A 15,444-nucleotide genomic window follows, 5' to 3' on the forward strand; every position below is an offset into this window, starting at 1 on the left:
CACAGAATGGAGGCGACTTAGCATGATGCTATAAATATTACAGTCTGAAAGCACATGTTCATCTGTGGCTGCACAAAGAAAAAGCCCCTCACCTCATTCCATTGTATTACCAAGAAGTTATACAGTAAAAAAAATGACAACAACAAAAAACACAAAGCAGCAACAAAACTACACAAAATGACTCCAAACACAAACAGAACAACAGCAAAGTTAAAAAAACGAAAATGCACAAACGGAGAACAAAAACACACAAGATGACGAAAAATAAACTAAAAAATATTTAAAACAGCAACAACGATACGTAAAAATGACTCCAAACACACAGAAATTGACAATAAGGTAAAGAAAATGAGAAGAAAAAAACAGAAAGCAGCAACAAAAATAGTCAAAATAACTCCAAACACAAACAGAACAACAACAAAGTTAAAAAACGAAAATGCACGGACGGAGAACAAAAACACATAAAACAACAGCAAAAAATACACAAAAGGACCACAAAAACCCACAAGATGACTATGAATAAACTGAAAAGCATTCAAAACCACAACAAAAATACACAAACATTACTGTCCTTACATAGTGACAGCTTTAGTAAATATGACAAAAAGGCACTTTTATGAGAGTTGCAGACTGCACCTTTAAACGTGAAACAACAAAGGAATACGGAGTGTTATAAGGAGGTTTGGAGCGTCCGTCTTTCTGCAGCAAAGTCTCGTGGGATGAGATTTCACACGAGTTTCGAGCCCAAAACAACGTTCAATGGAAACACGTTCAAAGCGCGAATTATACTTTGTCGACATTTAGAAATATCGCTTTAAATTGGCAAAAATCTGTAATGGAAACCCAGCTTGAGAAAAGACTTCATGATTTTAGGTGACTGTGGTCACTGAATGCAAAGAAAAGTGAATCACAGTTTAGAACACATGGACTTCTGTTGTGCAGACTGTGTTATGAGTTTTGAACATGTGACTTCAGTTTAGACCAATGCTTGTTAGAAATCAGAAGAAAAAATGGTCATAATGACAAAACAATATTTGCATTCATACTTTTCACTGTTTGTTAAACCGCTGGTTGCTGCTAAGGTTTTATTGTTACAGATCATTACTTAGTCGATCTTATGAAGTCGACTCATCTGATTTGGTGCTGGTGGAAACACAGACACATGATCACTCAGCCTGAATGATAGCAGAGTGGCACTGATTTAATACAAGCAAGTCAGGTCATTAGTGAGCGGGACCACATTCTGACACTCAGGGTGCGCACACACACACAGACACACACGTGTGTACACACACATGGAACACCACAACCCAGATGGCTTTTACAAGGCCCCAGGCTCTCCCTGGGCTGCCCGCCTGCTTTTTAATTATGTTGATGGCTGCCCTGGCCAGATAAATTGGGTCAGCGTTTAACACGCCTTCGCTCACCTTCCCATAGATATCACACACACACACACACACACACACATGATTGGAGCACATGTGTCTCATATGAAAGAGAAACATATTTTACATACACTGTTATTAACTAGATGCAATGAGAAACAATAAAGAAATAATATTCAATAGCTTTATTTAACGTGTGTGCGTGTTCGTATGCATGTGCATGTGTGTGCGTGTTCGTATGCATGTGCATGTGTGTGCGTATGCTTGTGCATGTGTGTGCGTGTGCGTGTTCGTATGCATGTGCATGTGTGTGCGTATGCTTGTGCATATGTGTGCGTGTGCGTGTTCGTATGCATGTGCATGTGTGTGCGTATGCTTGTGCATGTGTGTGCGTGTTCGTATGCATGTGCATGTGTGTGCGTGTTCGTATGCATGTGCATGTGTGTGCGTATGCTTGTGCATATGTGTGCGTGTGCGTGTTCGTATGCATGTGCATGTGTGTGCGTATGCTTGTGCATGTGTGTGCGTGTTCGTATGCATGTGCATGTGTGTGCGTGGATTTACAACCTGTTTCTTTTTTAGCTGTCGTTAGGCTACCAGACATGGCTACACAGGTGTACTGTTACCAGTATTGTTAATGGGACACACACACACACACACACACACACAAGATGAATTACTTGGTTTCAGTGTCTTTATCTAAGTATTTATTAGAAAACTCCAGAAATCGCTCCTTAGTCGTCACATTTGGACTTTGGGTCGGAAACCCATCAATTTTCTGTTGCAAACAAGTTGATTCTTTTTTTTTTTTTACATTAAACACAAAAGCAAAATGGTTAAAATTTAAGATAAGTAACATAAGAATTGGGTGGATGATGAACAAGCAACTTTACTTTTGGACAACATTTCTCTAATGCTATCATTTATCCCCCGTGAAATAGCTTTTTAGTCACTTCCATCTATAACGCGCTTAAAGGCAGCGGAAATTACAGCCAAATGTTATTCCAAATGTAAATGATTGTTTTATTTTTTTACTTAAAACCTAATTATGTGTAAATATTATGTATAATAGCCATTTTATGCCCCTATTTGCGATCCACTGCACAATGGCACAATGCTTTAGTAGCTGCGTTTCCAAAATAAATAACGCAATAAAAACTGGTGACGGGAACATCTTAATTTCGAAGAAAAAAAAAACACCAAAATGTTGCAAAAACAGTTTTTACGCTTTCATGAGGAGGAATTTCAGATGTTTTGATATTGAAATGTACCACAAAGGCTCTATGGAAACACTTTTTCCGCAAATACACGTCACATGATGTGCTATACGTGGTCACATGACCACTTCTCACAGAGGAAACATCTAGACAGAAGAAGGAGAGCGAGGCCTTTCTTAACATTATACTTTAAAATTCACAAAGTCACATTAGACGTGGAACAATGAAGCAATACACAGAAGTTTTGAGGCTCAAAACAACCTTCAATGGAAACACGTTCATAGCGCAATTATACTTATACTGTCGAAACTTTAGAAATGTTTTATTTTGGGGAAAACTTTAATGGAAACCCAGCTATTGATTGACAATTCTTCATATTCTGACATCACAAACTCCTGCCATGTCTGCCTGCAGGTCATTTACATTGTGTACAGTAACATTTTAATGAATGTTGAAATACTTATTCATTCTTATGTTACCATTTTGGATTTGGATTTTCTAGCCAAAAAATTGAACATGACACTTTACTGTTGTAATGGCTATCTCTATAATGTTCCTCCAACAACAAAAATATAAACATTTCAGCTGAAGTCACACATTTTCCTTGTTGTGTGTGGACGCTAGTGCTGGGAAATACATCGATATCCAATATAGAAAATTACAATATAGCCTATATTGAAATATACATATATACTGTATGTATATATATATATGCATTTATACCTATATGTTGTATCAAAACCCTTGTTTTAGGAGTTGCTGCTCTCATTACTTCTCAGAACAGCATAAAAAGTTCAGTTAGATGAATTTCTGAGTGCATTCTAACCCAGACCTTCATCTAAACAAGCAACACTACAGAACTCACTCACACATGCTGTCCTTTATAGGAGAAAAAGCCAAAAGTGGCACATATTGTGCAGCTGTTTGTTAATAAATGTGCCTTTGTGGCATTTTACGTCACCAAATTTAATCCGGAATTGTGTTTCTGGTTAAACTTAATTTGATTTAAAATTATTAAGATTTATATCGTATAACGCCATTGTAAGAAAAAATATCGAGATATGACTTTTGGGCCATATCGTCCATCCCTAGTGCACGCTTTTTTTTGTCATCACTCTCAGACATTTAAATTAGGTAAATTAAATACAAATCCTGTGTTTTATTTTGTTTTCCTGTTATTAGAGAAGGTTTGTAGTCAGGTCCCTTTGTGCATGTTCACCACACACACACACACACACACACACATACGCACACATGCACACACAAAGGTGTCCAGACACACACTACATTAGAATTTTGAGTGATGTGACGGGGTGGGGGCTTCTCTACGGGCCCCCATCCATCACACATGCATAGGCCTACCAACGAGCACACACACACACACACACACACACACACACACACACACACACAGAGAGAGAGAGGCTGTCGTGATCTGTGTTCCGTCAACGGCTTTATTAGTCTGACTGTTTGTATGTGTGTGTGTGTGTGTGTGTGTGTGTGTGTGTGTGTGTGTGTGTGTGTGTGTGTGTGTGTGTGTGTGTGTGTGTGGAGGGGCCTCCCAACTGGAAACAGACCTATTTCCAGAAAGGATACACACTCTAACACACACTTCTTTATTTCTTGTTAGTCGTGCTGCACCTTAATTTGTAACACTTCTATAACAACTACAGCAGTGCAGACCACTTCACGACCACTCCATCTGTCACTGTCACTGCTGTGTTTCCACCACTGTCCCCCTCGCTCTTCAGGGTAACAGCACAATAACATCTGTGTGTGTGTGTGTGTGTGTCTGTCTGTGTCTGTGTGTGTGTGTGGCACACAGATGCAGAGTATGGGAAGTTTTATTTCCACTTTTGCTCCCCTTACTGACTAGTTTTCATGCCATACTGCCCCCTACCTCCTTCATGAAGAAGTGCATAAATCCCCCCTTCATCCACAGCTGCTGTTTCTGAATCCCTCCCTGCTTTCTTCTTCTTCTTCTTCTTCTTCTTCTTCTTCTTCTTCTTCTTCTTCTTCTTCTTCTTCTGTGTTTTTACATATTATTGAGCTATAGCTTATTGCACGATCACATAAACGCTGATTAATGCTGAAATGGAGGTGTTTTTTACATGAAAAAATACATTTAGCTTTAACGTCAACTCACTTCAACTATTTGGACTTAAAACAAATTGAACACACTCTACTAAGCCATGCATTACTTGGAAATAACAATGTTATTTATGTCTTTATTCAAACATTAGACACAATACAAGAGAGCAGAGGTGAGCAATTTATCAACATTCTTGTCAGCATTTTAGATAATGACTTTTTTGTTAATTTTGTGTATTTTTTTTTTGTGGGGTTTAATTTTTTTTTTCTGTTGTTTTTGTTGATGTTGTGTATTTTTGAAGACAATTTGTGTATTTCTGTTTTATATATTTCCCTGTTATTTTTTTGTGTATTTTTGTCATTGTTTCATTTTACAGTTTTTCTTTGAGCGTTTAGCATGTTTTTGGCGAAATTGTGTGTATTCTGAATGTCATTTTGTGTATTTTTGTATCCATCTTTTGTGTTTTTGGAGTCACCCACTGATGTATATTTTGTTGTGGTTTTGTATATTTTTCCTGTTTTTTGTGTTTGTGTTGTTCCTTTGTGTATTTTGAAGTCAATTTGTGTATTTCTGTTTTCGTTTTATGTATTTCCCTGTTCTTTTTTTGTTTATTTTTGTTGTCGTTTAATTTTTCACTGGTTTTTGTGCTTTTCTGGGCATGTTTTGCATGTTTTTGGGGAAATTGTTTGTATTTTGTTGTCATTTTGTGTATTTTTGTATTCATCATTAATTTGTGTTGTGGTATTGTATATATTTGTGTATTTCTGTGGTTGTTTTATATATTTTCCTGTATTTTCGTTGTCATTTTATGTATTTCCCTGTCATTTTTTGTGTATTTTCTCGTCATTTAATTCTTCAGTTGTTTTTATGCTTTTCTGTAGATGTATTAGGAGAATGATTGTGTATTTTTGCCTATATTTATGTCACTTTGCGTGTTTTTGGTGTCATTTTAAGCGTTTACTTTGGAGCGGCACAAATTTTTACCACAAGGGCCACATTTGGCCCCTGGCCTGCCAGTTCCCCATTCCTATAATAGAGCAAACCTTTTCACTTTTTAATGACTTAAAACTGCTTTGTTCTCTGCTACACATGTACACAAAGGCATTTTAACTGGAGTTTGTTTACGCGTCCGTGCACCAAAGTGTCAGAATCACACTTGATGAAAATATTCCCGCAGAGACACACAAAAAGCTCGCTGCAGTAAATGTCTCACGCGTTTGTCTTGCTTCTATCTCCATCTCACATCAGAATCACCGCCCTCCGAGCTGTCGTTTCCATTCTCTGCCCTCTGTCACACAGAAAATAATACGTACCTTGTCACCGTCTCCATCATACGAGCAACTTTTTTATCCACTAATTCATCCCGGTGCGCCACACACATCCGTCAGATGTAACTGGCGGAGAGGGAGAATGCATGCCGAGACAGCCATTAAAGGTTCCTAGCTGTCAAAGGTTCCCCTTTGTGTTGTGAGGAGCGATATAAGTGTCGTGCTCTTATCAGAGCTTCCTGTGGAGTTTGCTCGGCATCCTGTCCACTTAGAGCCGCTTCTTTTTCAGAGAAGTCTCATTGTGTCCTTGTGCCAGGGTTTGTGTGTTTGGTGTGAGTGTTCGTCAAGTGAGTCCTTTATTGTTGATCGAGTCAAACTGTGGGTCAAGTTCTAATGTAGAAGTTTTAACTCCTTTCAGTATGTGGGGCTGGTTAGACAAACAAGGCAGATTATTTTATGTGCAAGAACGCTTAATGAAGATGTTTGAGTTATTTTGCAGGTCATTAACCCTTGAGCACACTTTTCTTTACTTCCACCGCTTCAGATTTTTTCAACTACTTCAGACCTATCCATAGATATAAAATGTATTATATTCAAACCCTTTTTATGTTCTTTTTATTATGAGAACATTTATTTTTTTCAGCAGAAAAAAAACTAAATATGGAGTATTTAAAATATTTGTGATGGATATATTACATCCTTGACCGTGTCATTAATAGATCGCAGAAATGAATTTAATGCATTATTATTTTTGGCACAAAAACAGGTTTTAAAGAAAAAAAATACACTTTATTTTGCAAGATAATAAATCCAGGCCTTCACTGAATTTTCCTTGGTCTCTGGTTGGTAGGGGGTCATAACACCTAAAACATATGTTCCCTTTATTTTGAAGGTAGAGGCTTAGATCTATTAGGTATTAATTGAAAAAGCATTATGATTTGGCATGATTACAGTTTATGAAAAATATGTGGTTCCAATGGGAGTCAATGGGGCAAATTTGGTCAAAAGGTTACTAAGTGTCAGTATGATGTATATCTCATTTTCTACACACTTCCAATACACAGGACTTTGGAATTGAGCAAATAAAAATGTAAAAACAATAGTGGCAACATTTCATACAGCTAGACTTAAAAATGACACCCAAAATGTCACTTTTGGTCACAAAGATCCTCAGAGGGTTAAGTATACTTTCTCCACTTAATGTAAATGTGGTAAAATAAAATAAAACAGTTAGGGTCAGTGTATGTTTTGGTGACTGATGCACATTTGGAGTTGGAGATGGCAAAAGCCGTAAATGAGGTCAGAACCTGAATCTCCCTTTTGCTAAGTGTGTGTGTTCGTATGAAGACAATGAATCTTTAACAACTTTAACTTGTAACTATGTGCATTTATGACAATTATCAATCACATAAATTAACAAAATCTGTATTTGTTCTAGTCAGTTCAAAGCTCACAACAAAGACAAGTCCCATATTTAAACACAATGCATATATTTGTGCATGTATATATATATATATACACACAGTATATATACTGTGTATGTATATTATATATATCAGTGAGTCACCTGAAACTATTTTCTGTGCATAATCTCATATCTCTTGCAGAAAAACTCCTTCCACTCCCACTTTGGCACGATATATTTGCAGTGATTCCTGCAGATAACTAACCTTGTTTTGATATTTAAAAAAAGATTTCGTAGTACGGTTCCAAATACATTTTAAACAGCAGGGAATGTATAGAAATAATTCATGGAAAAACAACAGCATCCTTATATACTGTATATGTGCTCTTATTTTGAAAAGAACAACTTCCGGTGTCATGTACTGAGTTTACATTGTACTGAGATTGTATATGCGCATATATGTGCATGCGCACACATGCGCACTATACCGGAAAATAAATTTTTGCTAAAAAAAATAATTTTCAAAATAGTGAACGGACACGTGTTTAACTTATTTGTTTATTGGAATATGTTAGGGTTAGGGTTAGTTTAGGGTTATCATCTCAGTACAGAGGTAAACTCAGTACGTGACACCGGTCTCACCATTATGAAAAATGGGAGGTTTTTTTTTTTGTTTGTTTTTTTTTTTTTTTTGGTGTTAGAAACAAAAATTGAAAATTCTTCATCCCTTCTTGAACCTTGAACATATGCCTTGAATTTCAATTTTACTTTTTCAGTATGAAAACAAAAATCAAACAACCAATGTTTTTTGTTTTTTTCTGTTTTTTGCTTTCCTTTTCTGAACGGACAATCCAATGATGCAAACATTAACATACACTGACCCAGTTAGATCAATAAATATGCTATTTTTTGTTTGGAAAAGAACATGCATTTGTTTGGAGGCACTGGGAAATGTGGTCCTGATTGAAGCTCATCCTGAACACTGTGTTAAATCTCTGATTTCACCCCCATTGATACCAAAGCAGTGTGAATCCTCAAGGGGGGAAAAGTAGCCCGAGCCCAGAGCTTCTCCTCTAATTACAACTACCAATCAGCTCTGAGTTCAGTGCTGACCCCGAGCTTGACTTTTCTGCACTCTTAATCACAGTCAAATGTTCTGCAGGAGGAAACAGAGGTGTGATGGAGAAGAACCAAGGAACCGTCTGACATTTTTAGATGTGCAAAGTTCGTGAACTTCTCTAACTGGCTCATTTTCTCCAGCCATGTTCATGCTTTTTTACTCGAGCTCGTAAAGTGTGAATGGCCGTGTTCTTGTTCTTGTTATCTGAGCGAGCGCATGCATGCATGCTGAAAGAAAGAAAGAAAGAAAGAAAGAAGGTGTACTTTCTGTGGGGGGTGGAGGGGTGCAGGTGCCAAGGCTGATGAGTAAATATGGAAAAGGCCTGGATGGAGGTGTCGAGTAGCTACGTATGTGTTTGTTTGTGTGTAACTGTTTGAGGGGCAGCTAACGTTGATGTTGTGCTACATTTGATGGAGAGCGTGAGTTCACCCTCTTCACTTAGTGCACTTTTTCACAATAACTACGCCTTTTTGGTGGCGCGGATGAAAATAATTGATCGAAATCACATTTTAAGATGTGATTCTAAAAATAAAAACGGTTGCTGCTGCTTATTTAAATGTATTTACTGATTGTAGGCGCTGGAAAAGTAAAGTGACTGTTTACGCAATCAGTCCGTGCTATATGTGCTGAATATAATTCACACTCAGAGGGAAATATTGGGATAATGTTCCCAAGGAAGAGCTCATGAATAAAAAAATGAAGCTATTTCTCACATCTATAACGCACACTGTCTCCTCAGCACCCAGTTAGCCATTTAAACACTCCACTTGAGAAAGTCCAGGCCTGTTTTCTTATGTGTGAAAACATTTAATGCACGTGTCAAACTCAAGGCCCAGGGGCCAAATCCGGCCCTTTAGACCATTCAATTTGGCCCACAGGAGAAAGTAAAAAAAAGACAGAAAAAACATGGATTATTGTGTAAATTACCAAATAATTCAGTTGTAGATATCTCAACCCTTCTAAATACACTAATTTAATGAAACTCTGTTATTATTTCTCTTGATTTCTTAAAATTAAATACAAATTTGTCACAAAATCAATGAAATTTAAAATAGTTGCGTGGATATTGTCGGCGCCTTACATACTTTATGTATCATTTAAATGTTGAAGTGCAAACTTGGGGAAATTATTGTTGAAATTACTCTTTTTCCCGCCTAAAATCTGCAGGCCAACTTAATATCAAACTACTTTATATTTGACCCTTGAACTAAAAGGAGTTTGACACCCCTGGTTTACTGAAAACTAACCAGGCAAACTCTCTCAGCACCTACACACACACACACACACACACACACACTTACCTCCATGGGTGGACTGGTCATCTGGCATACCAGGTATCATCCCGGTGGCCCGTCGACCCAAAGTAGGCATGTTCGTTCCACTACGATGTTTTTTTTTTTACGTGCAATTGGAGGCAGACATAATAACAGGTGGTCGACACGAACAATGATAGAGAGGAGGAGGAATAAAAAACACAACACTGACTACAGATGAGAATAAATCCTACACAAAAAAGGACAAAAAAAAAATGATGAAATTGTGTTCAGAACAACCTAAGAATGTTTGACCAGAGAGACAAGCTTTGATGTAAATTTTCTGTGTTCAAAACAGGGGGACGGGACTTAGATAAGCAAACTGCTTCTCTCATCTCCTTTTTCGGCATGTACAAAAAGAAAAAAAAGTGAATGTAACCATGTCGGAAATAAACTGAATAAATAAATTCAAAAAATAAATAAATTGGTCCAAAAGTAGCAAAAACGTGGCAAGAAAAGAGTGAAAAGTGACTAAAATGGGGCAAAAGCAGTCAAGAGTGGCCAAAAATGGGCAAATAAAGAGGAACCAGGTGGTATATGATCGCAAAAGGTAGCTTAAATGGGCAAAAAGTGGCAAACAATAGTGAAAAAGGACAAAAATGTGGAACAAAAATAGGCAAAATGTAAGGAGAAAAAAAAGAGGAAACAAGTGGTTTTTATTGGGCACAAGTTAGCTCATTGTGAATAAAAGTGGCAAAAATGTGACAAAAGAAGTTGGAAAATGGTCAAAGGAAAAAGGTATAAAGGAGTTAAAAAGTTTCCTCCTTCTGAGGTTTTCTGGTGGAATACTAATTAACATTAAGTCATGTTGAGCACCGCTAAATTAATAACGGCTGCTACATGGTGTCCGCTGGTAACGAAGTGGGTTGGTCTGCTTTCCTCCACCTAATATCTTCATCTGTGTGCACTTGTCATGGTGTTACAACGCATTGGACTTGTTTTTATGAACACGTGTTTGAAATCTAAGATCCAGGTGGAAACAAGGTGATACAATTCCTCTTTTTCTCTTGTACACTTGGATTATAACGGCCATGCCTGCATATATTGGGCATGGCATTGTTCATAAAGCCTCACTTTGCGCCCTCACGGCACCACGCACCCTTTCTTTTATACACACCCGAGGGTCTGATCACAGCCCTAATGAGCAGCAGACCTGTGTGGGTTGTATGTTTTCTTTTTTTTCTATGTGTGTGTGTGTGTGTTGTGAGGGCCTGCTAGCACCCTGTCTTGAGCTGGAAACCTGATTTATAAGGTTTCAAATGAGGGGCAACAGAGGAGGAGAAGCTAGAACAAGCTTGCGGCTGATTGTTTGTTTATTTACCTTTTACGTCTCTTTTTCATCCCCTCCCACCCTCAACTTCTTCCTCCATGTTGGGGTAAAGAGGAGGAAGAGGAGGGGGGAGAAAAGAACCAGGCTGGAAATCATCAGCTCCACGTGTGAAAAGAGGTTTTAACAAAACAAAAGCCACTAAAAGCAAACTTGGCTTCTTGTACTTTTCCAGGAGCCTCATTTCTCCCATTTTTAGCCCACAGGAGGTCAGAGACAGTGTTTCACTGTATCTGATGTAGAGTCTGTGTGATCGATGAGCTTTGTCTGATTGCTGATTTCCAATTTACAAAGTAGTCACTAATTACATGTGGTACACCATCTAAGCAGATATTTTAGCCCCGCAGATATGTAGCAATATTAGGCTAAGATGTTCACTTCTGGAAGAAAGCATGAAAATGTGTACATAGGGGTTTTTGAGTATAAATAATTCATTTTTAATGGGATCCATGCTGGCAAACCAATGGTTCTCCACTCAAAATTAAGAAATCCAAGATGGCCGCCGTACAAATTTCTAATTTGGATATTTTGTCATAACTTTGGTCCTATTTGACATAGAAGCATGATCTCAGTGGCAAATTATAGGCTTTCAGGATCAAGGAATTCAATAATATATCTATATATTGTGCTCAGAATTAAGATCCAAGATGGCCACCATCCGTATTGCAAATTTCAATCTTACCATAACTTCGGTTCTGTTAGACGTGGTAAAATTTAGGTTTTTGGGGACAAAGATTGTCATGAAATAGCCTAAAATACTGTACATTGCATCCAGAGCACGATATAAGATGGCCACCACAACGCTTTACACATGGAAAGGGTGAAATTGTGATTTCCTTGCAGCCACAACTGTGTATGACAAAGTTGCTTTTTAAAGGGTGAATCATTTGATTCAAATCCCCATCAAAACATGGGGATTTGAATTATTATCTATTTTCATTTATTTCCCATGGAGATTATAACCATTATGATCCTGGTGCATGCATGCATAAGCATTATTATAATGATTTGTTTATTTTGCAGCACTTGCCAACATATACAATGATTAAACTCAAACTTTTGATGTAGATATTGGATTAATATCTAAATAAACATAACAAATGTTTCAATCTGGTGGCCATCTTGGATTTCTTGATTTTGAGTGGTAACCGTTAGTTTGCCAGCGTGGATCCCCCCCAAAAATGGATTTAGCATACTCAAGAACCCCCATGTACAAATGTTCACCTTTTTTTCCAGAAGAGAACATCTTTTTGACATATCTGCCAGGCTAGGAACTTCTGTGAATCCCCTCATGGTTCTGAGCTCACAACAAGCCCCTCTTCTGTTCATCTACTCCTCCTCTTCCGCCTTCCCCTCTACCTCCATCGTCCTTCAGTCTCTGTGAAAAGCGGGTAACACAAAACCCGCTCTCGGCGTCTCCAGGGGCTCCAGGGGTTACAAAGGGTGATCAATATGTGCCAGAGAAAGTCTTTAGACAAGTGAAAGAAGCCGCGGTTTGTCCACTCCCTCCTCCTCTTTCCCCTCTTTCCTGTTCGTGTTGTCAGGAGTGACAGGGTTAGGTTGGCCCTAACACATACTGACACATAAGCTCTTTGAGTCTCACAGTTAAGTGACATTAAACTACTGGTGCAGCTGTCCTGTATGTATGTGAAATGCGGGACTTCCTTAATAACTACCGAAATCCATTTTTGCTATTTTCTGCTGTTATTTGATAATCATTTATTTCTGTCCTCTTGTTTTAACGTTTAACCTGTTGCCCTCTGACAGGTGGTCGACGACATGGGCAACATTAAGTTTGCACTGAACACGGGCCAGGACGCCACAACCAACAGCTGGCTCAAATACGTCCGCGCTGCGCCGTCATTTGAGGAGCAGAACCTCGCCGCCTGTCAACTCACAGGAGACCAGGTGAGTGACATGATAACTCTGCTGCTTTAGATCTATGAGACGGAGAAAAAAAACCATTCACATGTAGTCTGAGACAAGAAGTAGAAATAACTGCTTCAGATGTTCAAACTAACAGTCGTGTGTGCTCAATGAAGGATTATGGATCTGTTAAAGAGTGTCTGTCTATCTATCTACGTATCTATCTATCTATCTATCTATCTATCTATCTATCTATCTGTCTGTCTGTCTGTCTGTCTGTCTGTCTGTCTGTCTGTCTGTCTGTCCATTCATCTATCTATTCATCTATTTATCTATCTATCTATCTATCATCTATCTATCTATCTATTCATCTATCTATCTATCTATCTATCTATCTATCTATCTATCTATCTATCTATCTATCTATCTATCTATCTGTATCTCTATCTATCCATCTATCTATCTATCTATCTATCATCTATCCATTCATCTATCTATCTATCTATCTATCTATCTATCTATCTATCTATCTATCTATCTGTCTATCTATCTATCTATTGATGTTTTGCTTGAACTAATGTTGCACAGTTGTGGAATACATCTAGTGGGTCATCACATTAGAAGTAGGCTAAAAATGTTGTTTCCATGGAGACATTTTATTATGTGACCAAATATTAGGTTTAGTGGTTGTGTATAAGATCTTGTTAAACTGACTCACTCCTCAATGCATTTTCGCTTGAAAGTTGATTACAATTTATTTTCATAACGCATACTTTTTTTAAGAACACAATGAGAACCTGTTGTAGGAGCAAAAGTTCAACTTTTTTTTGGAAAATGTAATTGGACAGATTGATAAACATATCACTTGTTTTTGATATTTGTACTTGAATTACAGTTAGTTACCATTTACTTGTTCTTGCATGTTTAAAAGCAATTAAATCAATTGCGTTCCATAACATGTTGTACTTGTAAAGGTGAAATCAGATCATATTGTTTAATATCGGGATATATCGTATCGTGACATACATTCTTGAATCGCATCGTCAGAGTCATGGCAATGCACACCCCTAGTATTGCTTGGTATCAGAAATCAGAACTTTAATGGTTGCCATTGTCAGCCAAAAGCTAATATGGAATGGCCCTAATTGAATTTACTATTTATTTCATTTATTTATGCTTAAAAAGGCATCAGAAAGTGGAGCCTCTGTGTTTATTTCCACATTCCTGTCACTCCATCTCTTATTTGTCTCCTAATCCTGCGCCCACGCAGCTCGTCCCCCTTCAGCCTGTTCTTTTCTGACTTTGTCCCCTCTCTCCGTCCTCGTGTCTCGCTCTGCCACCTGTCACTCTCACGCCAAGGAGACAGACCAGTGTATCCATTTAAACTTCAGGCGTTCACGTCTGACCAAGAGCGAGAAGGAGGGATTGGACCAAATGGGAGGAGGGACACACGGGGGCCTCCGAGATTGACAAGCACCAATTGGCTGGCAACACCAACCCCGTCTTAATCCTTTTAAGATTTTCACATCAGTGCCCCCTGCCACTGCTACACAATGTCAAAGAAAGAATCAGGACACCGCAGAAAATTGTGGAGAATTATTAGACCAAAAAAAAAAAAAGACCACGTGCGTGATTGCTTTCTGATGCATTTTGCAGTTGTTTGTACTCAGCTTTGCTTTTGTTGCTCAGTGTAGTGGCTCACAGGTATATACATGGACCTTATCATTTATTTAGAAACGCCACACAAACACGCGTCGTGCATGCATGCATAAACAGAACCACTCAGCGCTAAAGATATATAATTTAACAGCCCATTCAGTGATTTCTCTTTTTTTTTGTATCAACATGCACAATGTATGAGTTTATGGAAATATGTGCAAACCAGAAGAATTCACGTGTAGTCATGAAGTAGCCTTTGAAAAAAAAGCAAAGTATTTGTTTGTCATTAATGATGCACGACAAACAAATGTATGCATGATCATACATTATTTAGATTTGTGTGCTCAAGCAACAATTTGGAGTTATTTTTGTGCGTGTGTGTGCAGGTGTGGATACCTGTGTGTGTGTGTGTGTGTGTGTGTGTGTGTGTGTGTGTGTGTGTGTGTGTGTGTGTGTGTGTGTGTGTGTGTGTGTGTGTGTGTGTGTGTGTGTGTGTGTGTGTGTGTGTGTGTGTGTGTGTGTGTGTGTGTGTGTGCGTGCGTGTGCGTGTGCGTTAGGCCTTGGCAACATATCAAGATTCAAAATATATTAAGTGTTTCATTTTGGCGATATAGAAAATTACGATATTGCTTATATCGATATTTAAAGTTTATAGCTCATTTTTAATTTTTTATTAAAATACTCATTTTAGGAGTCGCTGCTTTTGATACTTTTCAGAACAGCATGAAAATCACAGTTGGATGGATTTCTGAGTGCGTCCTAACCCAGACCCCCCCCCCTAAACAAGCCACA

General features: G+C 38.1%; 1 protein-coding gene across 2 annotated transcripts in view; it reads left to right on the forward strand.

The window, feature by feature from the left end:
• The window catches only part of prdm16 (PR domain containing 16), a 288,115-nt gene that overhangs the window by 243,400 nt on the left and 29,271 nt on the right, over positions 1–15,444 (forward strand). For both annotated transcript variants that reach the window (XM_028452700.1, XM_028452701.1), the window contains exon 4: positions 12,895–13,035. In XM_028452700.1, coding sequence (XP_028308501.1) covers positions 12,895–13,035 — 141 coding nt within the window. The remainder of the gene's footprint in view (positions 1–12,894; positions 13,036–15,444) is intronic.

The sequence above is a fragment of the Gouania willdenowi genome, chromosome 7 (assembly GCF_900634775.1).
Source record: "Gouania willdenowi chromosome 7, fGouWil2.1, whole genome shotgun sequence".
Taxonomy (NCBI): domain Eukaryota; kingdom Metazoa; phylum Chordata; class Actinopteri; order Blenniiformes; family Gobiesocidae; genus Gouania; species Gouania willdenowi.